A 27,182-nucleotide genomic window follows, 5' to 3' on the forward strand; every position below is an offset into this window, starting at 1 on the left:
TGACTTTATGCTGCACTCAAGCGACATTTCAGAAACTGAAATGGTCCACTGATTTCACACAAGGAAAATGTGATTTCACTTATGCTCATATTTTGTATGAGTGATCAATAGATATAATCTGCTAATGGGTTGAGTTTATGTCCAGTGGCCTTATGTCTTCAGCAGAAATCTGCTCACTGAGGTACTTTTTGAGCCAATGTCCTTTTTATACTCTTCCCATGCTTGGCACCTCACACTCACATGGCCCGATAGCCTGGCAGTGGCTAATGTGTGCAAATTGTCATTGGGAGTCTTTTTATATCAAGCACCAGTGCTCAGCACTTCTTTAGAAGGTGACTTCAGCATTTCTCTCCCTTCCATCTCATTTAGTGTGTAGATCCATTGTTGAATATACAGTATGGGTCTGTAAAGCAGAAACTGCCCTTGTCTTAGGCTGTCCTTGAGATTGCAGCTCTCACCGAGGTAGAATAAGGAAGCAGAAAAAGCCTGTAAAAACCCTTTTTTCTGTTTTTTTTTTTCACCTCTCAGCTTTGACTTTCATACATTGTGCAGGGTAGCTTGGGGCTGTGTGTTCAAGTCACACAGCATATAGTATATTATCCCCAAAACACACATTCAAAAACAAGTGCACTACAAGCAAATCAAACTTGTCCAATTTCCACTCCTATCAGGATGCAGCTCAGAGTTCCTAAAGGGGTAATGAAGTAGCTCCTCGCTGATAATTTATGTAACCACAAGTCGAAAACCAACCTCTTGATGGTTAGCGGAACTGCAAACATAGCACATGGGGAAAAACTACTAGCCGCTTGGCCCCTGGTTGATTAATTATTTCATTATTTACTTTGAACACATTGTCAATAACCCAACTTCTCCAAAAACGTACGACACACCGGGTGTGGCTCAAATTACATTGTGATTAATCTGATTTAATTTTGGTCTCTTTGCCTTGTAAGGGAAATGCTGCAGCAGCTCTGTTGACGTGAGTTGTTAATCACAGCACAAGCTAGCAAATGTGTTAAATTTCCCTCTTATTTATTATCACAATGCTAATTCTCTTTGGGAAGTAAATGAGGGTATAGCCGAGAGTTGCAAGGAGCTCGAAAACATCAAGGTACTCATGTTTATTATTCTCTTTTTTTTATCTTAACTCCAAATCCTACACAAGAAATGTTTCGAAATACCTCACGGTTGATGTCATGACATTGTGGCCATTCTAGATGAGCATGAGTGCACAAAGCAGCTGTAAAATACATTTCTGGGCTGAGCAAGAATGCATTCAAAAGGCCAGAAACCTTCGTAACAGATCATTAATTTTAAATGTGCTGCCTGGAGTCATATCAGCTGCCTGCACTGGAGTTACGGGCTAGCATCATGTAACACATGCATTCTATAGGACAGCGAAGATGGGTTTGGTGAAAGTGTCCTTTGTACACTTGACCCAGCCTCATTTTTATGTTTTCACAATTTCAGTGAGCCACACTGTTGTTAATCAGTACTGTAAATCAGACAGAAATACTATGGTTTTACTGTTGTTACAGGATCCTGATTTTGAAAAGCTATCATGTTGACATCGGCTACACTGTTTATAATTAAATTATTTTATTAATTAAAATGAGTGTTGTCACCCTTTTCTCCTTAGAGCTGAATAACCAGGGACATTGCATACTGCAGCATAACAATCCTCACTTCTTAAAGGACAGCTCAAGTATGATCTCTTAAGCACTTTGTTTTAGAATACATTGTAATTTCACAGGAGTTGCTTTTTGGTTTGTATGGATTGTCACATTCAATTACTATATCCAACATGCATCCATGGTCCTAGGCTTGCTTCTGACTATTGTGTTTGATCAGGTATACTTTTGACTCGCCGTAGAATCGACTAATTGTCTGTTCAACCTTGAACAGGCTGAAGGGAGCTTGGACAGGAGCTACCTTGTAGAATTCATTCCTTTCCCCCTCCTCCCCGTCTTTCTCCATTTGAATGAGCACCTTTGAAAGTGTAGTTTCTTTTCAGATTAGACTATTCCCTCATTCCTTGATAGTTGTTAACGCGGTGCTTTTGGAACAGATAGTGTTATGACAAATCTTCTTGCTTGTGTGTTTCTTCTGGAGAATGCACGGTGTCACTAAATTTGACATAGGGTATGTGTGAATATCTGAGCATTCTTTAAATCTATGTGTGAATAGCAAAAAAGAACACGAGAATATGAATTCCTTCTTATGTGAACAATGATCACAGTACATCATTTAGTGCAGTTTTTTTTTTTTTTTACTGTGGTGATGTCATTGTAAATCAGAAATAGAGCTTATACTGTAGCTAACAGAACGCTGGGAGCCTATCACATTAACACCTAACATTAACAGAATACACCATCCATAACCATACAATCACAGTTAATGACCGCAAAGCAGATATGAACAGCGGCAAAAACAACACGTTTACAAGAAAAATGGGACATTCTGGGAATTTCTTAATGTTTAATCTTCAAATTGATTCTGTCCTCCAGCTTAACTTTCTGCTTTAACAATGATGTTAACTAAATATGGCCACTGTGTGACTGAGGTGAATTGAGTGGTTATTGTTTTAATGAGCAGCACATCAATTTTGTGTCAACAACAAGCAAACAGTGGCAGACACCTACAAACTTTTAACAAGAGTAAGCCGGGGCTCTCTCATTACCTTAATGGATACTGAAAGGGAAAAGGATAATGTATATATATTGCACACCATGTCAAGGACTTACAGTGATAAACCATATAAGGATACATGGGCCAAGATGCCCAGTATAACTAACAGTGCACTACTGCCAAGGCGTTGTGTTGAAAGTATGCATTATATAGGATAGGAATTCATAAATGCAGTTTGAGAAGACTAAAGAGAATGCTGATTTGTGACTGGCCATTTTAAAACGTCACATCACTGTCAAAACACATGTCAGTTCAGGCAGGGACAAAGAGTTGCAATGGAAAGTTTTGCAGTTCAGTCTGAACACTCATTTGTAATACAGTCTATTTCTGAGAAGATTTATCCGTTGAGGTGGCTTCTCATGCCAGATACCCAAAAGCATTGTTGGAAGGTGGCCATGATTGTCGTTTGGCTGTGTGCAGGCTACGGCATCTCAAAGCTGTTTCCAGACTGATGTCTCCTCATGAAAATTTAATGAATAATGTATTTCCAAAAAGGTGCCGTTTTACGAGAGCAGAGGAAGACACTAATTAGCCATATCACAGCAGGGAAAGGGAAACTTAAAAGGTGCACATAAACCTCATTGGCATTCAGAATAGCAGGTCTTGTTTTGCAGATTTCCACTTGGCTAACTTTGTGGGGAGGCATACAGTGAGCTCATGGTGTATGGAAATTTTCACTCTGCGCCCTCTCAAAGATCCTCACTTGCTGCAAGCAGAAAATACTTCCTGTTCAGAGCCGTGAGCTTCAGACAAAGCTGCTCCAGGCTTTGATTTTATTTGTTTTGCTAAAAGAACATGTTTTGGAGCAAAGAGCAATGTGAGTTATCTTCTCTCATATCTCAAACGGCAGCAAGATGTAGCCCGCCCTTGTTCAGCCGGTAAGTTGAGACGCCGGCAGGAACAAGACAGCTTTTTCAACACAGCAAAGACACCTGCCATCATCAAAGAACTTCAAAGAAATACGTTTTAGGTGACTCCTAGCTGTAGCTTTATAGTTAACCAACAGACATAATTGTCATCTATCTTCTCATCTAGAGCAAGAAAGCAAATGTGTCTATTTGCCCAAATACTCCTAAACTACCATTTTAAATCATTTGATATGCCTGAACTGTGCTGTTGTCCATTTTCATTTTTTGTTCATTTTGTGTCCTTGTCAATATGAACTATGGGTAGATGCCATGGCTTTAGAAATAATTGCTTTATAGACTCAGTATTGTTACAAAAAATATAACATTTGACCAAAGACTGTAGATAGATAGATATTCTCATGCTATTGCTGTGCAGTCTTATGACTATAATTTCCACTGGCTCTCCCTCCTCATTAGCTCTGCACAGGGTTTAAGGAGGACCACTGACGATGTGAATCTGACCTCTGCTACAATGTCTCTCATCTTCTTCCAGAGGACCAGCTGCCCCCTGGTTTTCCCACCATAGACATGGGCCCACAGTTGAAAGTGGTTGAGCGAACACGCACTGCCACCATGCTCTGTGCCGCCAGCGGCAACCCCGACCCAGACATCTCCTGGTTTAAAGACTTCCTCCCTGTCAACACCACCAACAACAATGGACGCATTAAACAGCTCAGATCAGGTAGGTTTCCTCTGCTGAAAACTTAATTACAAATAAGGGAGTCTTGAGAATCTAATCTGCTCCCCCTGTTGTCTGCGCTGTCTCCTCTGCTCTTTCATCCTCTTCTTCCTCCCATAATTTAACTTCTCATTTGGCTTTTAATTTTGTAGGTAATGGCATTGTTTCTACTACTTCCTGTCCTCTACTCTCTGTACGCCCCGGTGTGTGCTGTCTGTATGTGTGTCTCCCTTTGTCTTCCAGTGTTGTCATGGGCTATTGGGATTGTTCCCCCTCTGTGTTTGCTGGCTTCTGCCCTAACTTCTGCCCTCATTGCTCACTGCTGTGACTTTTTACAATTAATTATTTTGCTGTTTTGTGTTGATTTCCTTTTCACTGCATTGGTGCAGTATTTTTTGGATCCATTCTCTTCATTTGTTATGCCATTTTCTTTTTTGATCAATTAATATTCAACATTCGGCTTCATTCAGAATCTGCTAAGGAGTGCACATGATTTTAAATAGGAAAACGTGCAGAAAAGCAAATTAATCATCGTCCTTGTGCATTTGTTGAAATTTTATTTTTTAAAAGAGGTATCCTTAAACCTCCTCTGAATAAATATTTGCTTTGCATAAGAACTTTCTTTAGGTTAAAGAAAAAAGCATCTATTTCTGGACACTAATCAGCCACAGTAGTGCGTAAAAACTTCACAAGGCTTTTCCCTCCCCCCTTGATTCTTTGAATTTACAGCCCCTGCTTTAATGTGTAGATGCCAACTTTGTTTTTATTTGCCTGTGACATAACCCCAATATACCCATTCGCCTGAAAATCTCCAGTTTGATTTCAATATCTCAATAGAAAAAGATTATGCTATTTTCTAAAAGGTTTACATAAATAATAGCTTGCAGCTTTATGTGCCAGCTAAAGGCAACACATTAGCACAACTACTTGTAAATTTTAAGTCTTGTATGTTTGACCACCTGTCTTCACAGAGTTCACAGCTGTCCTTTGTTAAACCGTCTTGTTAACCTTACTTCCTTGCTGACATGTTTTTAACAGAACTGTATAGATTTAACCCTTATTTCTAATGTGCGACTTTGATTCACATAGAGTTGATAAAGCATTAACGAAACCTCTGTTAACTAAACTTACTTAAAGAATATAATCACATTCTTATGCTGTCTTTCTTCTCTCTATATTTTTAAATCTACAGAATCCTTTGGTAAGTGCTTAGCTCTAAAGCACACATCACCCCCCACTAATTTCCATGTTTCCAACAACTATTAAAATGCATGGCATGCATTTTACTAACAGAGTTTAGGTTCAGGGCTACTACTAGAGGCACATACACTCTTCCCTCACCCCACGGTGTTCAAGTGTCCCACCACTGCCAGCTATAGTATCACCTTTATCTGGAGATTATAACTACCAAACCTTAGCTTAGTATTGTCATATACTGACCTGGGTAATGATCTGTCCTCACATGTTTGTTACTCACTGACCCACCACTTACTCACTTATCGTTTTAACACCAGCACAGTAGGTATGGACATTTTAAGAATTTTAGAGAGTTGACCAGCTCTGCTTAGTTCAGGTGAAACAAAGGGATCTCAGGTTGTTTAGATACACTATGTCTGCTCTCAATCTCATACACAAAGTCCTCAAAGTCTTTCCCTTCAGTAGATGATCTTCAGAAGCTATTGCCACTTCCAAAATGGCACCTCCCCGTGGTACATCAATGTACAAGTTCTTCTCTCTGAACTATGATTTTTTTATGATGAATCCTGTCTTTCTTTGCCAGTAGAGTACAGAACAATTCGTATTCTCCCTCTCTCTCTCTCTCTCTCTCTCTCTCTCTCTCTCTCCCCTTTCTCTTTCCTCTAGTACCTTTATTTACGTGCCCTGTTAAATCTAATTTGATTCTTCTTCCAAAGCCCCCAGCCTCTATCTACTCGTACTAATGCTTCTTCTTTCTAATCTTATTTGCATTCATATTATCCACCCAGGTGGTACACCAATAAGAGGTAAGAGTGCTGAACTGACGTTCACAGAATGAAAATAATACAAATTCATTCTTGCTGTCAACCCATCCATTCACTTGAATCACCTCCATTTCTGTCCTGTTTACCAAGACCAAATCCCATTACGTTCATATGGACCTTCCTTCTTATTTGTCCTGTTTCGTTGACTAAATTTGTATTCCATTTTTCTTTGTCTATGCTTTATTTACTCCTTTGTATTCTGGTTTCAAGAGCCTGTTTAGCTCAGTTGTGATATGCTTGCCCTGGCTCAAATAAGCATATCCAATGACAATTATTTTTTAAACTATATTTTTTCCGTTCACTTTTGTTTTCTTTTTGGCCATAGCGAATCATGTGTCCCTCTTTTTGTCCAACTAAAACAACCAAGCATTTTTTTCCCCTTAGCTGTTCTTGTTCAGCACTAAAAAAATATGCACAGATGCTGTGGAATCACGCAGGCATGCTGAAGACAACATTGCCTCTCCTCTGCTTTTTTCTCCCAAAGAATTCTTTCTATCTTTGCAAACTATTTTTTTCCATTTCTTCTATTTGCTTTCCTCTCCTGTACCTCTACAAAAAAGCCCAAACAACCACTTTTTTGATAAAGTTTCTACGGTGCTTTTTTTTCTCTTTCACCTATTTTTCTTACTTTTCTTGGGTTTGGAGACTATTTTACTTTTTGACTTTTTTTCTTCAGGGTTTGAGGAAGGCAAACAGTAGAGTCTGGCGAGGACCTGATTGGCTCATTTTTGCCATGTGTGATGAAGCTGGAGAGTTGTTGATGCATAAAGCCATTTTTCCCTGGGTCATGTGACACCACACTGCTGATCCCATTGGTGGATTTTTATGGGTGTCTTTTGTAGCTTTCACAAGCTAAAGCAGTGGTTGGTTACTTTCTTGTCGGCTCAGGTCGATATTTTGAATTTTGTCTTCTAATACAATTGCATTTTATTTTTCAGCTAAGGGTTGTCAGAAGGTTGTAAGTTGTGCCGACATACATTTCTTGCCAAGATTTGCATGTCAAAACTTTTGTTATAGAGGGTTATGTGTTGGTTTTGCCTTACATAATACTTCAATTAAAAAAAATCCACATATATGAGCAGCATTTTTTCACATTTTTTGTATGGGCTGCATTTTTTGAAGATAACTTCACCTAGATGAAGTCCCAAATTATTTAGTTAGATGAATGTTACACTCGATCTGTGATTGAATATGCTAAAATTCATACCTAAATTTCTTTCTTTCAATTGTCCTCCCTTGTTATGCTGCTTTCTTATACTGTAAACCTTTTTTTGTTTGATCCATGTTTCCCTGAAGCAGTATCACTCATCCCCATATTGACCAGTCCAGTGAAATGTTGTATATTGAAGGGCTTGCCCCTATTCTTCTACGTGATTTTTTTTTTTGACATTGGCGCTAGGATGAGTGTCTTTTTAGATGCTTTAACCTTAAAAGTAATCAGGCTTTTTTCTCTAAAGAAGTCATCAACAAGTTAATTGTTTCAGAAACAGAACATAACTTAGGTGTTTTTTTCTGTTCTTTATTTTAAATTTGTTTGACAATGTGTTATTTTATTTTCCCTTGTTGTTACTTTAGCCCTGTTAAGAGGAACAATATATTTGTATTGCAATGTCTTGCATGATTACTATTTGCAGCTATAACTGACCTATAGTAGGGTCTCCATTTTACCTCAGCCAGTGGATCAGGCTGTGATAATGATTGGGGATATACTTTAAAATATAGAGTTTATGGGAACAGATGCACAGACGTAGCATTCCATTCATGCAGTTTATTGGATATTGTTGAATTACAACTTTCCTCAAACTGTCCAACTACTGAGGCTTGAGAGGACAAAGCAGAACTAGAATGAAGGGGGCTGATGTTGGCCCTTTTGAGGTCAAACAACTTTTCTTTTTGCTTGTGAACTTCAGGATGAACAACAGCATTTTAACCAAACATACTCCGCTACCCTGTTTGCTATTCCCAACCAGGAGCCCTCCAGATAGAGCAGAGCGAAGAGTCGGACCAGGGGAAGTATGAATGTGTGGCGACCAACAACGATGGAACCCGCTACTCTGCCCCAGCAAATCTATATGTCAGAGGTAGGAAACATGTTGACAGCACTGGCATGCTTCTTTCAAATATTAACTTTATGGGGCCACTCTACTGGGGCCATATCCTGTGAGGCCATTGTAAGTATGCTTTGCTTTTGATGTTTTGGTTCTTTTTTTTGCACTTAACTTACCTGCACTGATTTGAACCTACAGTATCTGCTCTGTTGTGCGTTTCTGGTCCTTTCTGTTGATAATCCTGATTCTAACACCAATGACTAGACTGCTTGCTGTGTTTATCTACTAATTGCCTTTCAAACCTGACTGTCGGAGGTGGTAAAGGGTGGCCGGGCCCTCCTCCATCAGTCCAAACTATTTCCCCAGCAGTGAACAGATCCTCTCTGGCCTTTTTTCTCTCCCTATTGATCAACATTGGAAGGACATATTTGATCTTCCTAGTTTTACTGACAATGTCTTAAAAAAAAAATCAAGAGTTAAAACAGGTATGAAATAATTCAAATAGAGGGTATTTTAGTATCCTACTCCATATGTAAAATTAGCTTGTAAAACAATGTTTTGTTGCTACACAGGGTTAGTAATATAGCCTATAGCTTCATGATTTTGGCAAATGCAAAAAAGTACAGGTGGAGTAGCCGCAGTGTTTTGCTTTTCATAACCTTTTCCCATAGAGGCAGTGATCTTTCACTCTTTTAAAGTCACAAAATTTGTGCTGCTGTTACTGCTTCTCACTTGTACTTGCACGCAGCATTTAAGGCTTCATTTGCTTTTATGTAAAAAAACACTTCCAGTATTGTCTTTATTAAATTCTCTATAAATACATACATATATGTGTAGCAAATAGTAACATCATACACAATATATAATAAAGCAATATGCATTCATTTTTATTATCATTATAAGCTGACCACTTGACTTTGGCAGAATTTTCTCTTATTCAAAATGTTTGAGTTCAGACAGGTCAGACTTTGGCTTTGTAATCTGGGTGCCAGGGAGATACAAGGGGCTCCCTGCACCTTGGAGACAGAAGGTCCTTCGAATTGTTTAAGTAGCATTTGAACACCTAAAACATGGCCTTTTTACTCTCTGTGTTTCCCTTGTTTTTCTCCTTTCCTTATTTCATTTTGTTCTGCATCAAATTTCCTACATCCCTCAGAGCTACGAGAAGGTTGGTGTGTTTTTACTTTTTGAACACAACACAAAACAGAAATAAGTTTATTTGTTTGCCACAACAAAGTATTTGTTCTCTCTTTTTTTTTCTTCTATTGATATCATTTTTTATCTTTGTCGCTCATTCAATGTTCATGTGCCCATTGAGAATGCCCCTGGTCCTTGTCAGAGTGCTTGCCTGTCTAACAGGTGGTGCATGTTTGCATCTTTGAGGTGGGGTGGTAGGGACGATATTTGCATCTGTGTGAGGGTCTATTTGCATGGTCCCCTCTTAACGCTTGAGCTAGTCATCCCCTTTCCCGTCAGTGTTCCTGCTTGGTTTCTCTGATGACTAACAACACAGCTGGTCAATGAGATTAGAAAATAAAAAACAAATAAAATGTTATTAATAAAATAAATTCTGTTTAGAAAATAAAAGTAATATGACACACAACATCTATAATTTCTATTGGCTCCTGGAACTAAAACTGCTGTTCTGCACAGATGCAACGCTGCTCCAGCACTGAATCTCTCTCTCTCTCTCTCCATAGAGCATTTTAAAGCGTAACTCTTGCCAAAATGCAACCTGGGGTCTTTTTGTGAATGTACCCGAGTCAAACTTTCGTTTAAAAGCATATTTAGGACGGAATCGCCACTTTTAAGATTTACCGTGTTTTCGTTTTTTGGTCAAATGGCCTTTTGAATGGGAGTGCTGTAGCTCAAAATAGCTATTTTTAAAACACTAAGAAGGCTCGACACAACATGAAACTTTGCTCGAAGTATCACCAGGGGCTCTACACCTTAACGAAAGCACTGACAACATTGTTTGTGTACCCAGAGTTTACTAAAAACAAAGGTTTTGAGCAACTCACGTTAGCAGCTGTTGTTTACACTATCTGCCATTTTCCCAGTCAAAAATAGGCGATCTCCGATTGCAAATGAACGGACTCCATAGGAGGAAATGACGTTCTTATATGAGGCTCCTTTTTCAACTACAAGGTCAATATTGTGTTTCACTAATGACAAAACAACAAATTATCCGTGCATTTATATGGAACTAAGCTTTTGAAGCTTTCCATCTTTACTCTCCTCCCTCGACTATTTTTGACTGGCTCAATAGACGGTGACCGGAAGAACAACAGCTACAATGAATTGCTCAAAACCTTTCTTTTTAGTAAACTCTGTGTACACAAACAATGTTGTCAATGCTTTCGTTAAGGTGTAGAGCCCCTGGTGATACTTCGAGCAAAGTCTCATGTTGTGTCGAGCCTTCTTAGTGTTTTAAAAATAGCTATTTTGAGGCTAGCATAAAAGTGCCCCTAGGACTCCCATTCAAAAGGCCATTTGACCGAAAAACGAAAATACGGTAAATCTTAAAAGTGGCGATTCCGTCCTAAATATGCTTTTAAACTAAAGTTTGACTCGGGTACATTCACAAAAAGACCCTAGGTTGCATTTTGGCGAGAGTTACGCTTTAAGTAGGATTGGGTATCGTTTGGGTTTTTTTCCCAGTGACCGGTGCTAAAGCGATACTTTTAAAACGGTGCCTGTGCCTAAACTGTGCCTGAACTGACACTTTTTAATAAAGTTAAAAAAAGAAGAAAAAAAAGAAGGGTACTAACCAACAGTCTGTGACATTAAAGAACGGCTTGTTTATTGCTAAGGCCATATTAAAAGATTCAAAATTAAAGATTTAATAATAATGTAATAACTATAACTTATAACAATAACTTATTTCACCAGTAAATTGCTGCTGAACGACAAAAACAACCACCAGATGGGAAAAAGGTATTTTACAATAACTTTGAATGCACCACGAGGCTACTTGTTTCAAATGAACACCGTCTGTGTTGTTTTTCCAACGGCAGCTGTTGCGCTGCAGAGCACACTGTTACGCATAGGCGGAGTTTGACATTCGAGCCAGGGGGGGCAAAAAAAAAAAAAAAAAACTCATTGTAGAAGCTGAGACCTGGCCTACCACTTGGGGAACACAGCACGAGCACATATGGACAAAACAAACATGCTAAATAAACATAGGCTATATGTTTATTTTTAAAGAAGATTTTAAATTACATTCTAACAATTTAACAATTCGCCCTTATGAAATCCAATCGCGGCACGGCTATCTTGGAATGCAATAGACAGATGTGGCGGAATGCCCCGACACTTAAATTCAACTAAAATGTAACCGTGAACAATCAGTGTTGGACCTACAGTCTGTTGAGATGTCTCTCCAAACGCAGAAACCAAGCGCAGTCACACCATAAACCGTTAAGACACGTTGAGAAAAAAGATCCGTATTTTGCCGTAATCCAATGACACGGAACAAAGTAATCCACAGCGATCAGGAGATCCACTTCGCTGTTTAAACAATGTGGAATAAAATGTATAAAAGTCCAAATCTACACAAAACGCGCAATCAATTAGTAAGCTGACAGCAAATTTATATAGGCTACATGGCATTTAAGTAACCTTTATTGCAACGTTGGCACGGTAAGATGTCCAGACTAGTGCAACATTCATTTTCATTTTTTGCGTCCTGCATATGCGTCAACAATAGTCTCAGGTGAGAGCCAGAGCCCTGAAAAAATATTTTTTTTACTAAAGCAGTAGGCCTAGCCTATATGAAATCAGATGTATTACCTACCACAATTCAGTTGTTTTGTGTTATTTCAAATATTTATAAAATATCTGGTCATGCCATGAAACAATGCAATTACCCGCTTCAGCCGCCAGGGGGGGCAGTGCCCCCCCCCGCAAACTCCGCGTATGCTGTTAGGTCCTGGTGTTGGAATCCTCTACAGTGAAATACAGTCACACTTTAAACTGTTTAACGTTAGCTGTCAGCATTTTAACCCTGTTTAATCCAGCTGCTAGCTAAAGGTAGGCTAACGTTACCTGCTGTCGAGTGTAGTGTAAAGTCAGGCACCGAAATTTTCGTTCTTATTCAGTCTCGTTACTACCGTTTACGTCGGCACCGGTGCCCTATTGGCACCGCGTTTCAGTACCCAACCCTAATTTTAAGCATCACTACACCTCAATTTTCCCTGTGGTGCTCTCCTCAATTGAAGTTTCTCAGAAATAAAAAATATGTTAAAGCAAAATCCATCCTTTGTTGTAATTGGCACTACAGTCAAGCACCAAGCTGTAAAAACAACCTTGCCCTCTGAGATTATACACTTCCTCTGAAAAGGATGTTTCTGCGCAGGACGTCATGAAACAACGATGTATTTAGAGCGTTATCCACAAGACTTAACATATGTAATAATATTCAAATGAGCAGGATAATATTATGTCTGTGGGGAACGTGATCCAATTGGATATTAATTAAATATTGAGTGAGAGAAACGTTCTATTTAATAATGCAAGCAGTTCCCCTAGATTTCCTCTCTGGAGAGCTGCAGTCTGCTAAACAGAATGGGCTTTGTGAATTAGTAGCGAGCAACAGGAAGCGCGTGCCGATGTTGAAGTCATATATACTGTACCTGCACAAATAACTAGTTTAGAGTCACAGGGACTATACAGGTTGTTTATAAAGCAGGGTCAATTAATGGGCAATAAATACAAGTGTTCAGATGTTTAAAAGTGACATATTCCTTAACAGCTTTCAAGGCTCACTAAAGAATAAGTAATCTAACCCTTAAGTTAACAGTAATCAGTGTTGAATAGCATGAGCAGTAACACTGACTTTACTTTTAATTTCAATCCTCCCTAAATGTTTTATAACAATACCTCAATCCCTGTCTGTTTCCCTTGTACGTAAGCCCCTTAGTTATATCATCTACCTATTCTTAAACATTTGTGTATACAAATCCTCACCAGTAAAACACAGGGATTGTCTTATTTTGTTCTGTCCATTCATTTACCCTTTGTCCTAAGATGGTTTTCCCAGGACGTGCTCACCACATTTACAACAATGTAGCACTACCAGACTAACCCTTCCATTACACTGTGTGCTACCACGTCTTCCTTCTGACCCCATTACAGCTTATGTTGCCCCTGCAGCCCTTCCCCCCCCCCCGACCCGACTCCCTTACATGGTTGCCTCACAAAGTCACCTATTTTTCTTGTATGCATGACAGACTCTCACTCCCCTCCAAAAGGCCTTGAAGCCATCCATGTGCATTATGAATGTTATACATTTAAGTTAACTTAAAAGTGTAACCTTTTCTTTGAAGTTTTAGCCTTTTGAGAATATTTTTTGGGAATGTGTATCTGCTAGAGCTGTCAAATTGTTTTTTTTTAGTTTTTTTTTTTACTGTAGGTAATCAGAATTATTTACTTGATTATATTTTGAAATTACATGAAAAACACTTTGTTTAGCGTCAGAAAAACTCAGCACTAAGAAACAAGTGTACCACTAACCTAATATCGCCAATGGCAGTTCTTTTTGAAAAAGAAAAATTATGACTTTGTGTACTGTACATAAATCAAGAAACCAATTTGAGTAGTTGAAAAAGCTTCTATCAGTGATATTTCCTAGAAATGCATCTGTCTTGTAGCTTCTCACCTCCTCCTTGACATGTTCCTAGGTAAAGGTAAAGTTCCATTTCTGAACTTTCAATCTCAATAAGCCCTCTCAGCCCTTTATCTGAAACTGGACTGAGGCCTGCAGTCCTGTTCAAATAATTTGAATTAGCATCAGTTAATGTTCTTGATTTCAATTGATTCACAGGCTTTGACTGATTTCTACAATCATAGAATGTAGTGTAGCGAGACATGTTAATGCTTTAAGCGCAAGCATAATTGGACCTCTTGAGATAAGCTAGAGACCTCTCATTCGTCATGGAATTCACCAGCATAAAGAAAGTATGCATAACTTTACTTTCATCCTCTGAGCTGTCTGGCAGAGTTCTAAAGTCTAAAGCCACTTTTAAAAGTAAAGGCAGGACAGGGGAAACATTTTTAGGGTGATTGCGTTATCACTCTAAACTTGATCCCAAGGTGTGCATGACATTTGACAGCCCTAGTACTACTTTTGACTGAGCCTGAAAAGAAAAACATCACTCCCCTTTGATGCGTCTTCTCGGGAGCATTATCTGTTTGTGTGATGTGAGAATGTGATAATCACATTATCTCACATCTGCTGGAAATACGCAGCCTGAAAGTTGTTTCTTTGCATACAACTGTGGAGTGCTGTCGACTCTCCAGCCCTTTGTGCAGTTCTGTGCGTTTGTACCGACGGTGAGACCGTATTTTGTGCATGGCGTTTGTGTTGTTCATTCACCACTGAAATCTCTAAGTCTTGGATAAAATGCCTCAACCAATCATAAATTACCTATCTAGAAACATATTTCATTTATATGCAACAATTACACCTTTAACATTAATGATTTCATTATTATGTATAAATGTGTTAAATGATCAGACTATTTTCTTTTGGCAACAATTTGGGGAGAATGCAGAACATTTTTCTATAAATGTATTCAGTTCCATTTTCTGCTGGGTTTTCACACCATGTTTTGTCTTTTACAGTACGCCGAGTGCCTCCACGGTTCTCCATTCCACCTACAGACAATGAGATCATGCCAGGTGGCAGTGTCAATATCACATGTGTGGCAGTGGGCTCTCCCATGCCATATGTCAAGTGGATGCTGGGTGCTGAAGACCTTACGCCAGAGGACGACATGCCCATTGGACGGAACGTCTTGGAGCTCACAGACGTCCGGCAGTCGGCCAACTACACCTGCGTGGCCATGTCAACCCTGGGGGTGATAGAGGCTGTGGCACAGATAACGGTGAAAGGTAAAGCTGCTCCTTCTTTATAACCAAAGGCTGAAATAAATAAATCTCTCTCTCTCTCTCTCGCTCTCTCTCTCGCTACTTTATGTTAGAAATACATATCCAAGCAGAAACTACTGGCAGTGCTTTAAAGAAAGTTATTTACCTCTCGATGCCACGATAAGTCATCTGTAGAGGATTCCTTAAAGCTTTAGACAAGCTCTGGCACAGCCTCAGTGCATTAGATGCCAGATTGAGAATATAGTGAAGTGCTTATCTCTCAGCTGGAGAGAGAGCCACAAGCTCACCATTTCTGTTAGCAAGCAGTGGAGGAGGGGGCGTGAAGGGGGGTGTGAAACGTAGTGAGTATTGTTCAGTGTCCTCTGTACATGTAGGCATGGTACTTATCTGAGTGTAATCATATCTACACAGCAGCGTACCAGAAAGATATCCCAGATTGGTGTCGCCGTGTTCACGTGCACACAAGGGACAGACTCACGTACACACACTCAGCTTTGTTTTTCCTAGACATAACATAGAGATATTAGTCACAATATAACAGTCTGGCAGCAAGCTCCCCCAGAAGCACACTTCAGATGGCATATAAAGACAATCTATTGTCCTGATATCCTTTGCCATGTGCCACGGAGTGGGGAATTAAAGCAATAAATTCACCTGTTAAATTATTAAAGTGAATATTTCTTGCATGGATTTTGTAACTGTAAAAGTCTAAATAAACCATGGAAAAAAAAAAAAATTATTAAAGTGATAAACACTCGGAAATCTGAGATTAACGACAACAGCACTCTCACGCACGCTGCTGATCACGGGGTATGCAAGTCTTTAATCTCACGTTAGTTCATATGCAACAACTAGAAAAATGAAATAATATTAAGGCGATCCAGCCACTTAGTAGAAAGCACACAACATATGAGTCTCTTATGACTCCAGATACACTGTATATCATTAGTATCAGGTGCAATGAGCTAGGAAATGAATGTAATCAACATAATTCAACCATCTTCAAATTAAAAAAATAAAGTCTCTATGGCCCATAACATAAAATAAATTACTCTACAGGGGTATAACTTTGCTGCATACTTTGCATTTCTGTTAATATTTATGAAATAATTATCATCACAGCATTGCCCAAGGCTCCTGGCATTCCTGTGGTGACAGAGCGCACAGCCACCAGCATAACATTGACCTGGGACTCTGGAAATCCTGAACCAGTGTCCTACTACATCATCCAACACAAGTCCAAGTACTCAGAGGACTCGTACAAGGAGATCGATGGCGTAGCCACCACTCGGTACAGCGTGGGAGGCCTCAGCCCGTACTCTGACTACGAGTTTCGCGTAGTGGCGGTGAACAACATCGGACGAGGGCCACACAGCGAGAGCATCGAGGCCAAAACAGCAGAGCAGGCACCCAGCACGGCACCACGGCAAGTCAGAGGCCACATGCTGAGCACCACCACGGCTGTCATCCACTGGGATGACCCGGAGGAAGCTAACGGGCAGATCATGGGCTACCGAGTCTACTACACCATGGACTCCACCCAGCATGTCAACGTCTGGGAGAAGCAGATTGTTCGGGGGTCCAACTTTGTCACCATCCAGGGCCTCATCCCCAATAAGACCTACTACATCAAGGTTTTGGCCTACACCTCAGTAGGTGATGGACCTCTTTCCACAGACCTTCAAATCATTGCTAAGACGGGAGGTGAGCATGGCTTGTTTTTGTTGTTAGAGAATCTATCAGTCTAAAACAAATTCAGAGTTTCACAAATGCTCAGACTCCACAATTAAACTCGGAGTGTCACAAACATTTTTGAAGCCACGTCATTTTAGTCACAGATCCTCATTAGTGGTTTACAGTTCTAAACACACGAACATCTTTAGGCTGTCAGCAAAAACTTCAAATTGACTTTCTCAAGTGGGAAAAATTGTTACGTATCAGAAAACTAAGAATAAGAAATTCAAATGCTTAGTTGTTTATTTCTAATGAAAATGTTTTTGAAGTAACCATGCACTATGTACTGTACTAATTTGTCTGTAACGACTGTGTCTCCTGAAATACAATGTGGCTCTTGTAGCAATAACTCTCACCACAAAGTGGCATCTGTGCCAGTATGACTGTAATGATAATGAATAGTGCAAGATGTAGTAAAGTCAAGTAATGAATTTATCTCTCCATTCCAATTGCAGTTCCCTCCCAACCAACCGACTTCAAAGGAGAAGCCAAATCAGAAACAAGTATTTTACTTTCATGGATCGCCCCAGCACAGACTGGACAGGAAAATCAAATCACAGGATATGAACTTATGTACAGGAAGAGGGATGATAAAGAGGAGGTAATTATTTCCTGACTTGACCCATTTTGGCCATTAAAAGTCTGTTATAACAAACAAAATACTCTGAATCACATACTAACTAATTACTGAGTAGTAGTTTAATTCTGTGATGCAACCATGCATTTTTTTTTATGTAGTGTCATGAAATGACCATTTTCTCGTGCTTCCCCAACATATCAATACCAACATATATAGCATTAATTAATAAGTCATACATATTTACACAATACCAGACCTGCAGGATTAAATTGGGTCTGTTTTAAAATGTGTTTTAATATGTGTGTATCTACATTAAAGTACAATACAGTTAAAAAATGGGTATATTTTCTTATGTAACAAAAACAGGGGATAATTTACTAATCCACTGTTGTTTAAATTTTATATTAACAATATGATAATTAGTTATGAACAGCTTGTAATTAATACTTTTTTTTATTCGTCTTCATTTAAAAACTGACAACATGAAACTTCCTCCACAGAAACGTATCAGCTTTGAGCCGACAACAACATACCTGTTGAAGGACTTGAAGCCCTTCACTACTTATACTTTCCGGCTGGCTGCCCGTAGTAAACATGGAGTTGGAGCTTACACCAATGAGATCTCTGCAGAAACTCCACAGACACGTAGGTCTTCCTCCTTATCTGACTGAGTTTAAACTATTTGGGAAGGAACACATTTTCAAATGCATTCCAATTTTAAGTGTGCTGCAAAATCCAAACAGTGACAAGAATGTCAGGAAGGTCCTGAGCACAGATAAAGCAAATCCGATTTTAGAAGGGTTGATGCATTTGAAAAGATGTAAACATTTGAAATAGTAATTAAGTGTTACCTGACCATGCAGTTTTCACTTTGAAAAGGTTGCATGGACAGTGTACCAAGGCTTTCCTGTGAAGTCAGGAGATAAGGTTACAAAAACTACACATCCCCACCTTTGTTTTGCAAATACAGTCTTGACTGAAATTAATGATAAAGCCTTGCATTACTTATATAAATGCCCAAATCTGTGTTACCCAACTGCTTTGTGACAGGGAATTTCAGGAAGCCTTGTCTCTTGACCTTGCATGTTGGCCCAAAATAAAAGAGAAGACAATTACCGAGACTGAGCTTTCTATGTAGCTACGCTGCCAAGAACCACTTGGGATTTTCCCATTTTCGGCATTGACGTTTATACTCAATTTAAATTAGATCAATAAAGTTGTGGAGTAATGATATAATAGAAAGCTCAAAGCACGTATTGTGTCTGTATTTAGGGATATTTCCATCCAAAAGACCCCAGATTTATGAAACAGGTCACAATTGAAAAATTGGATTCTGTTACAAAATTAAACAAAATTTTCTGTTATGATTATCAGTAAGAGAATTTCCCTCAAGTGATAAGTGAAAGAACACTGAACGGTTTGACTTTGCACATAAATCTGTGGTCTCTGAAAGAGAATGGCAGGGATCAGGTGGGTATAAAAGCTCAAACTCTGCCCAGATGTATGTTCTGAAGTAAATGATGGAGTAAAGCAAAAAGTGCATGCCAATGTTATCAGAATCTAATAAATCAGTCATGTCTCCTTGGGAAGTTCTCTGTTGTATAATCAGGCTTTTACCACAAACCAACAGGCTTCGGAAAGGTTGGTGACAAATGCAACATTTTCTATTTTAAATAGTTAAAGCATCAACCTTTATGTTTTTGGATTGATGGTAACTGCTTGCCAAATTTGTATAAGTTATTACTACATTTATTTTGGAATGGTTAATTAAATTATTTCTGAAGTACTCAAATATGTTTAGGTTTTCATTTTAGAATTAAAAGGATCTAAAAATTAGGATATATGATTTTTGTTCCCCTTTTTTATAATTTAATTTTTCCATGACAAAGGTAGGTTACATATGTTAAAGCTGTCCTTTTTCCAATCAACACCTTCCATTCATCATCAGTGTATACACGTTTGTGTTGGTCTTAGTCTTTTGGTTTGTCTTTATTTGTGATGTTTTATTGATTTAAAATACTTTTTTTATTTTCCCCAAGTCCTTGTGCTTTTCTTCTCATTTTGTGTCATTTTATTTTTCCCTTCTTTTTTCCTTTGTTTGGTCAATTCTACCATCATCACCCTAAACAAACCAAAAACTGACACTCCTTTAAAAAAAAAAAAAAAATCAATGAACGGCCTGACCGAACTAAAACCCTTCACCTGCACCAAAACCAACTCACCAAGCAGAACCCTCAGGCCCCCCTCAGGAAGTCAAGTGCTATAGCCCCAGCTCCACCAACATCCTGGTAAGTTGGCGGCCACCACCAATGGAATTACAAAATGGGATCATAACGCAATACACCATCCAGTATGCTGTGACTGAAGGGGAGGATTCTACTGCTCATCAAATCTCCAGCATCCCTCCAGAAAGCTCTCAGTATCTTTTGGAAAACCTGGAAAAATGGACAGAGTACCGTGTGACAGTCACTGCTCACACAGATGTCGGGGCAGGACCTGAAAGCCTGCCACAGCTCATCCGCACAGAGGAGGATGGTATGTGTTCGCTAAAACAAAGCTTCAGCTGCAAATCAAGTCTACCCCTCTTAACCTACCCCGTCAAATACTAACAACCTCGCCTATATTTACAATTCCCTCTTCTTTTCTACCCCCTGTGCCTGCTTCTACTAAAAGTGACTGTTGCTACCTGATACGTTTAGCCCCATTTTGGACTGTGCACTTTTTCACCCAAACAAACTGTGACTCACTTTTCGAAAAAGCACCTTTTTTGGGGGCTTTTTTCCCCACTACGCTGCTCAATTTCAACATATGGTATGGCATTTTCAACTGCAGGCCTCCAACTTCCAGTCCCAACTGCCTTTTTTGAAATATTTTGAATGGCAGCATTTTTGTATAACTCACATTTTAGGAACTTGGCAAAAGGACAAGTTCTGGACAGTGGGAAAAACAAAAGGTGGAAGAATTTTTTGAAGGCCATTTTTTTTATATTTTTTCTCCCCTCATGTGATAATCATTTTTTTATTCATTTTTTTCCCTCGTACCATAGCCAAAATTCTTGTAGTGCTTCAATCATTTGAAACACTTGAAGCCCCACTTTGGCTTTACTTTTCTATTTTGGCAAAACACATTTTTATTCCATGTTTTAAAAATCCACTCTACCCATTTTTAATGTTTCAAGATTAGGTCAGTTGTCAGACCTGTTTTTGCTGTTGTTTTTTCCCCCTTACCATTGTTGAAATATTGATGTCATGCAGTGCTTGTTGCAGTTTGCTGCACTTTTGTGATTTTTTTGTCACTGCAGCATTTTCCGCTACGACTTTTGGGCAAGATTTAAAAAGAAGGTGAGGGGGTATAAGTTTGACCTTTTTTCTTCTATCCCATGGTGTTCCTCCAGTTCCTAGCGGGCCACCTCGTAAAGTTGAGGTGGAGGCTGTCAACTCCTCATCAATTAAAGTGATCTGGCGTTCACCGATGCCCACCAAGCAGCACGGTCAGATCCGAGGGTACCAGGTGCACTATGTCAGGATGGTTAATGGGGAGCCCACAGGACAGCCAGTCATCAAGGACATCCTGATTGATGATGCCCAGGTACAACACCCTCCTCAGCCAGCCACTTCATCTCTCAGACACATAGTATCACTTTGTCTCTCAACTTTACACTCTTATTTGCAGTGGAAAAAAGCTCACTTTCATGAACTCAGTAAAATAGTGACTATTTAACTGTTTTGTCACTTACACGTCTACATATAATTATTTCTACATTTACTTTTATCGACAAACTGTGTGCGTATATTTTCTCACCGCTGATTAGTGTCTATACCAGGCCTTATTTGTTGTCTCTTTTCTCTCCATATTCTTATATCATTTTCAGTGGGAATATGATGATTCAACCGAACATGTGAGTAGTTTAACTTGGCAAAATCCCATACTTGTTTTCCCTTCCTGTCATCCTCTGCATGAATGGCATGTGTCTTTTGTGCATTACAAGTTCAAGACCTCAAGGTTTTAAGCATCAGCTTGAGTGCTATTTCAACTTCTTACGATATGAAGACAACTGCAGATGGAATCCTTGACTAACACTAATACTGACCGTTAAGGTGTTTACTCATAAAGCTATTTGGTACACACACAAGAAATACTCTTTAACAAGTTATTTATTTACCAAAGCTTATCAACAATATCCTTTTTCACTGAAGCATGCCTCAATGTTAAGTATATGCTGAGAGAATGTGTCTGTTGTGTCTTTTGTGATGATTATGCTGACATCACATCACACTTTTATCTCTCTCCTTGCTTATATCTGCAAATCATCCAGTGAGTGTCATGCAACTAAAGTCCTGCATCTTTACAGGAAATGATCATCACAGAACTGCAGGCTGAGACCACATATTCAGTTACTGTGGGAGCCTATACGACAAAGGGCGATGGTGCGCGCAGCAAGCCCAAACTGATCACCACCACTGGCGCAGGTATTGTAACCATGACCTCTGACAAATATCGTGTGATTTTCTGCTAATAGACAGCATTTTAATATTAAACTGTTGTTCTGCTAAGCTGTGAAACTGCAGCCAGTAAAGAGAAAAAAAGCTATATGCAAAAGTTCTTGTCATCGAGTGTGTAAAGTGTGAAGGCAGCTAATTGCTTTCTCATTTAGTGCAATAACTCTTACACACAGCATTTTTTAAATAATGAAAAATGTAGTGGGAGTGACATGAAGACACCCTAATTCAGCTCTTTTACTCACCTTTTTTGACTGTGTTAAACCACAGTAAAATTACTTAGTTGTATTCACAAACAGATTGAAGGTCAACTGATAATGAATGTCTACTACAAATATGATAAAATGGAAACATGGTTGTCTATATTTATAACAAGTTGTCCCTTTCTCCATTGGTACTGTCTTAGTTCCTGATAAACCTCGGCTAATGGTCAGTACAACCAACATGGGCACAGCTCTCCTCCAGTGGCATCCCCCAGCATTAACCCATGGTCCCCTGCAAGGCTATCGCCTCCGTTTTGGGCGCAAAGACGTGGACCCTCTGACTGTCATTGAGTTCCCTGAGCGAGAGAACCACTACACTACCAAAGAGATCCATAAGGGAGCCTCATACACTTTCCGCCTTTCTGCACGCAACAAGGTGGGCTTTGGTGAAGAAACAGTCAAAGAAGTCACCACAAATGAGGATGTCCCAAGCGGCTACCCTCAGAGCATTACAGCAGAGGGTGCCACCACCTCCACAATTCAGGTTAGCTGGCAATCTGTTTTGCTGGGAGAGCGAAACGGCCAAATAGTGAAATATGCTCTGCAGTATAAGGACATCAACAGCCCACGCAGCCCCTCAGAACTCTTCATCACCGCCCCCGAATCAACAATCATCCTGGATGGCCTTAAGGCAGATACCACTTATGATATTAAAATGTGTGCCTTCACCAGCAAGGGCTCTGGTCCCTATAGCCCAAGTGTTCAATTCAGGACACAGCCTTTGGATCAAGGTAGGACCAGTCCCTGAACCTTTTTAGCTCTTTTCCTTTTAAAATCAACCTTTCCCTGCACAGCCCTTTCCACCCACAGCAGCTTCCTCTGAAAGCCTCAAATGGCAGAAGGTGACAAAGTATGGAATCAACCACAGGACTTTGGTATTAACATGTTGCCCTGCCCTTAGCCTCCCTAATCTAAGAGTGGTTTAAGAAACTCACATGGAGTAAGTATGTATGTCTCTTTGTGTCTCGTCAGTCAAGCAAAGGTCAGTCATTAATTTAAGAGTTGGTGTTGTTAAGAAGGTAAGAGGACAGTGTTGAGTTCAGTGTAGTACTGATTTCAGCCTGGTTTTGAAGGGGACATTCTCAGGTAAGCACTGGTGTGGTACCACACCACAGATCGATACAAAATTGTGTTTTGTGTCTAAATCACCTGCTCCCACTTTCTTTTAGCAGTGTTTGCAAAAAATTTTCACGTGAGAGCTGCCATGAAGACATCAGTGTTGCTGACCTGGGAAATCCCAGACACCTACAACCCAGCTCAGCCTTTCACTGTGAGCACTGCCTAGATACATCTAACATTTGCATATGTTTTGATGTACTCTACACATTACTATCATCCACAACCAAGGCTTCACATGAAACGTCAACTCATTCGCATACAGATCCTTTACGATAATGGGCAGAGTGTGGAGGTGGATGGGAAGCTAACACAGAAGCTAATCACGGGTCTTCAGCCTGAGACACAGTACTCCTTCCTCCTGACCAATCGTGGCAACAGTGCCGGAGGTTTGCAGCATCGAGTGTCCACCATGACGGCCCCAGACATTCTCCGCACCAAACCCTACCTGGTTGGCAAGACCAACTCAGACGGTATGGTGACTGTGGAGCTACCATCAGTGCAGACGTCTGAGAAAGTAAGGTGAGTAGAGATGAACAAACTAAAAGTGATTTCTAATTAATTAAATAAAATTAGGGATGCCCCTCTGACCGCGATGATTTGAATCATCAGTCGAGAAGCCCCAAGTCGACTTTTTTTTTGTTGCTGTGTCCTTGTACACAGAGTAAAGGGCCGTCCACACCACAAACTATAACTATAACGATAACAATGTGAGCATTGACACTGATGAACTTTAACATTCTGTAAACATTTTCCTTCTCGCCTTTGTAAACCAGAAAATAAAATAGTTAACATATGAACCGTAACACACAGAAATATGATGCATTTGTTCAACTCAAGACGGTGGATCAAAGTATACTTATTAAAATCAGCAGCATCTCTCTCTCGCTCTCTCTCTGTGATGCTGAAAGGCACAGAGCACCATGGCTGTGCAGCACAGCAGCAGCTACATTTCAACTATTTTCTTATTATTTTCCTTCATATTCTAATGATTAAGAATGAGATAAAAGCTAAATCACGTTTTATTTATTTTTAAATGTGCCGTCTGCAGTTTATGACCACGAAAACTATTTACAGGTTTTTTTTCACGTTGGTGCCTCCCAGAACTTGCCTGGGTCCAGACCTTTTAATTATGTCTGATATCAGACAATTTAAGCATGGCAAATTGGCTGGTTACCCCGGGGACGTGTTGAATGTGATGCCCTCTAAATTCGGATGGATTTTGATTGGCTGTCCGTGTTTTTGACGGTCATTGTTATAGTTGTGGTGTGGAGTCCGCCATCTGCTTGAGTAAGAACAATTTTTAAAACAATATATTTATTGTTAAAGTTCTTGGTGTAGGCAGACCTAAATGATGGATAACAGCATGGCAGGCTGTACATTTTAACAAACTGAATCTTCTCTCAAAATTACTCCTGACTCGACGCATCAACCTGGAATGTAGTCTCTAAGTTGATTCTGATTCTGCCCTTGTAATTGGCAATTTGCATCAAGCATAATATGATTTGACTGTATAGCTCTGTTGTTGGATATGTGACATTACTATCTTGCTGTGGAACATTATCTGCCCATTGCTAATGTCCAAATTTACAGAGTATTATTTCTTACTGATGCATTATGAATAGAAATAAAGATAACTTGATTGCTGACCTTGTCACAGGTAATTCTTCCAAAATGTAGTCATTTTTATTCATCCCTACATTGCAGTATAACATCCACTTCACCTCAGTCATTACAAAGTGTAGCAGCCCAACTGATTTAAGCACACTCCTTTAAGCCCTATAAAGTCTCTTATAGCCTTTCAACAAAGTCCAGGGCTGTCAGAAGGCCAAGGAGCACATCTGATTTTAGACTGATGCTTCAAACCCATCTTTTTTTTTTTTATCTTGCTGGATGCGCGTGGCCCATGATCTCCCATGCCAGAGCTTAAGCTAATTAGTTTCCCATTAGCCTGCCACACTGCCTTCCTGGCTAACGTTAGCTAGTGCAGTGCCCAACCAGGAAGCCCAGAAACTCTGGCAGAGGCCATTATCTCTCCTGCCACCCTGATGAAGGATGAAAATCCCTCTAATTCTCTATCTTTTCTGCATTCGCAGAGGTCTCCTAATTAGCCCACGGGGGGGTTCTGATAGGCATACTACCCTCTCTAATGGCGCTTACCCATTGCTAGTACCAGCTTTACTCGGTCCGGCCGCGGTGCCCCGTCCTCCTTTTTCCATTGCAGATTTAGTACCGCCTCATGTGTGAGGCGATTGTGGCTGGTCGTCATAGCAACGCTGCAGGAAACTGACACACACAGAACGTCAAAGGTGTGTTGTTTTTGATTCTCGGCATGTGGCTGTTGCCACAGCCAGAAGACAAATTTTGTTTCAAAAGAAGCTGGAGGCAACAAAAAAAAAAAAACACTGCTGGCTAAACTATTTAAAAATGGCGGGTTTGTTCAGGACGCCCCCGTCTGTTGCTAGCAACGATGACGCAGTGATTAGTGACGAGTCTCTCTGACCAATCAGTAGTCTGCAGGTTTTCACGTCACCTTTTGGTATCAACTCAAGCTCGCTTAGAACCTCGACGGAGGTGATACTAAGAAAAGTACCTGGGACTTTTTTTCATAATGGAAAACCAAAAAAACGCGAGTAGAGTCGAGGCAAATCGAGCAGGTACCATGTAATGGAAAAACGCCATAATACAGGTCGGCATGGTGAAAACTGGGCAATGCTGTATTTGTTCTTGTTGTCATACAGGGTTTCGTTTGTCCAGGAAACAGTGGTCATTGACTTGCAAATATCACTGGTGAACTTGTGTCTTTTGAAATGTGGCTGTCTATGAAATGTTGACCTGTCTAGATTATTAATGTACTGTACTTTACATTTTATTTTCCAGGGGATATTACATTGTGGTAGTGCCTCTGAAGAAGCAGCGCACCGGCAAGTTTTTCAAACCCTGGGACAATCCCGATGAGATGAATTTGGAGGAGGTAACTTTAAAGGATCAGCTTGTTAAAAATATGACACATAAAATTATTTTTCAAGTATCTAGTTATTGTACACAGCTTCTTAATATGGCCTACATAACTGTGTGCACATACCACACATTTCCTTTCTCAAAACTGGAAAAATAAGTTGAGGCTGTTAAGAGGGACAGAAGAACAGGAGATGAGTCTCGCTGATTGACGCAAATAGCTGAAGAGAGCACTGTTCATATGGAAATGAGAACATGAAGTAGCCATCAAGTGCACTGCAAACTCAACCCCCATCTCCACCTCCTCCTCTTTCTCTTTGTGTCTGTGGTAATTACCTGAAGAGCTGCATCAGGCCTTCATGTCTCTTCTCATTCCAGGCAAAACTAGGCTACTGTGTATGCACAAAACACTTGTCAACTTTTTAAATTTAGCCAGTTGAGATAATTCAAGCTTCTGTGCATTGCAGGTATGATTAAATGTGTAAGCAAACAAAAGCTTTTATCACTATGTATTGTAAGATGTGATTACATTTGAGGTATTCCTTCATATGAAGTGGCAAACTAATGGTTTTTACACATTTAGTGGAAACCTCTAAAATACTATTCCCCTTCAGGTTACGACAATTCTGGCAAGCATTCTTATTTGTGCATCAAATCCTCTGGCAAATTATAACTTATTTTGAAACTGTGAGTTTTAAAACATTTAGTTCTTTTGTATAAGCATGACAATACATCACATGTCTAGGGGGCAAAAAGAAAAGAACACACCATGTCTCATCTGGCATTGGCTTTACAGC

At 39.7% G+C, this 27,182-nt stretch overlaps 1 protein-coding gene across 45 annotated transcripts in view; it reads left to right on the forward strand.

Moving 5' to 3' along the window:
- Window positions 1-27,182, forward strand: part of LOC116039915 (receptor-type tyrosine-protein phosphatase delta) — a 362,263-nt gene that overhangs the window by 304,780 nt on the left and 30,301 nt on the right. For 8 of the 45 annotated variants that reach the window (XM_031285065.2, XM_035994131.1, XM_031285080.2 and 5 more), the window contains 17 exons: window positions 4,090-4,278; window positions 5,468-5,476; window positions 6,261-6,278; window positions 8,267-8,377; window positions 9,501-9,512; window positions 14,969-15,238; window positions 16,358-16,939; window positions 17,425-17,570; window positions 18,050-18,194; window positions 19,779-20,084; window positions 20,944-21,137; window positions 21,421-21,447; window positions 21,901-22,018; window positions 22,455-23,042; window positions 23,481-23,581; window positions 23,693-23,949; window positions 26,308-26,401. In XM_031285065.2, coding sequence (XP_031140925.1) covers window positions 4,090-4,278; window positions 5,468-5,476; window positions 6,261-6,278; window positions 8,267-8,377; window positions 9,501-9,512; window positions 14,969-15,238; window positions 16,358-16,939; window positions 17,425-17,570; window positions 18,050-18,194; window positions 19,779-20,084; window positions 20,944-21,137; window positions 21,421-21,447; window positions 21,901-22,018; window positions 22,455-23,042; window positions 23,481-23,581; window positions 23,693-23,949; window positions 26,308-26,401 — 3,167 coding nt within the window. The remainder of the gene's footprint in view (window positions 1-4,089; window positions 4,279-5,467; window positions 5,477-6,260; window positions 6,279-8,266; window positions 8,378-9,500; window positions 9,513-14,968; window positions 15,239-16,357; window positions 16,940-17,424; window positions 17,571-18,049; window positions 18,195-19,778; window positions 20,085-20,943; window positions 21,138-21,420; window positions 21,448-21,900; window positions 22,019-22,454; window positions 23,043-23,480; window positions 23,582-23,692; window positions 23,950-26,307; window positions 26,402-27,182) is intronic. The other 37 variants (XM_031285107.2, XM_031285068.2, XM_031285082.2 and 34 more) reach the window with 17 other exon arrangements.

The sequence above is a fragment of the Sander lucioperca genome, chromosome 17 (genome assembly GCF_008315115.2).
Source record: "Sander lucioperca isolate FBNREF2018 chromosome 17, SLUC_FBN_1.2, whole genome shotgun sequence".
Classification (NCBI taxonomy): Eukaryota; Metazoa; Chordata; class Actinopteri; order Perciformes; family Percidae; genus Sander; species Sander lucioperca.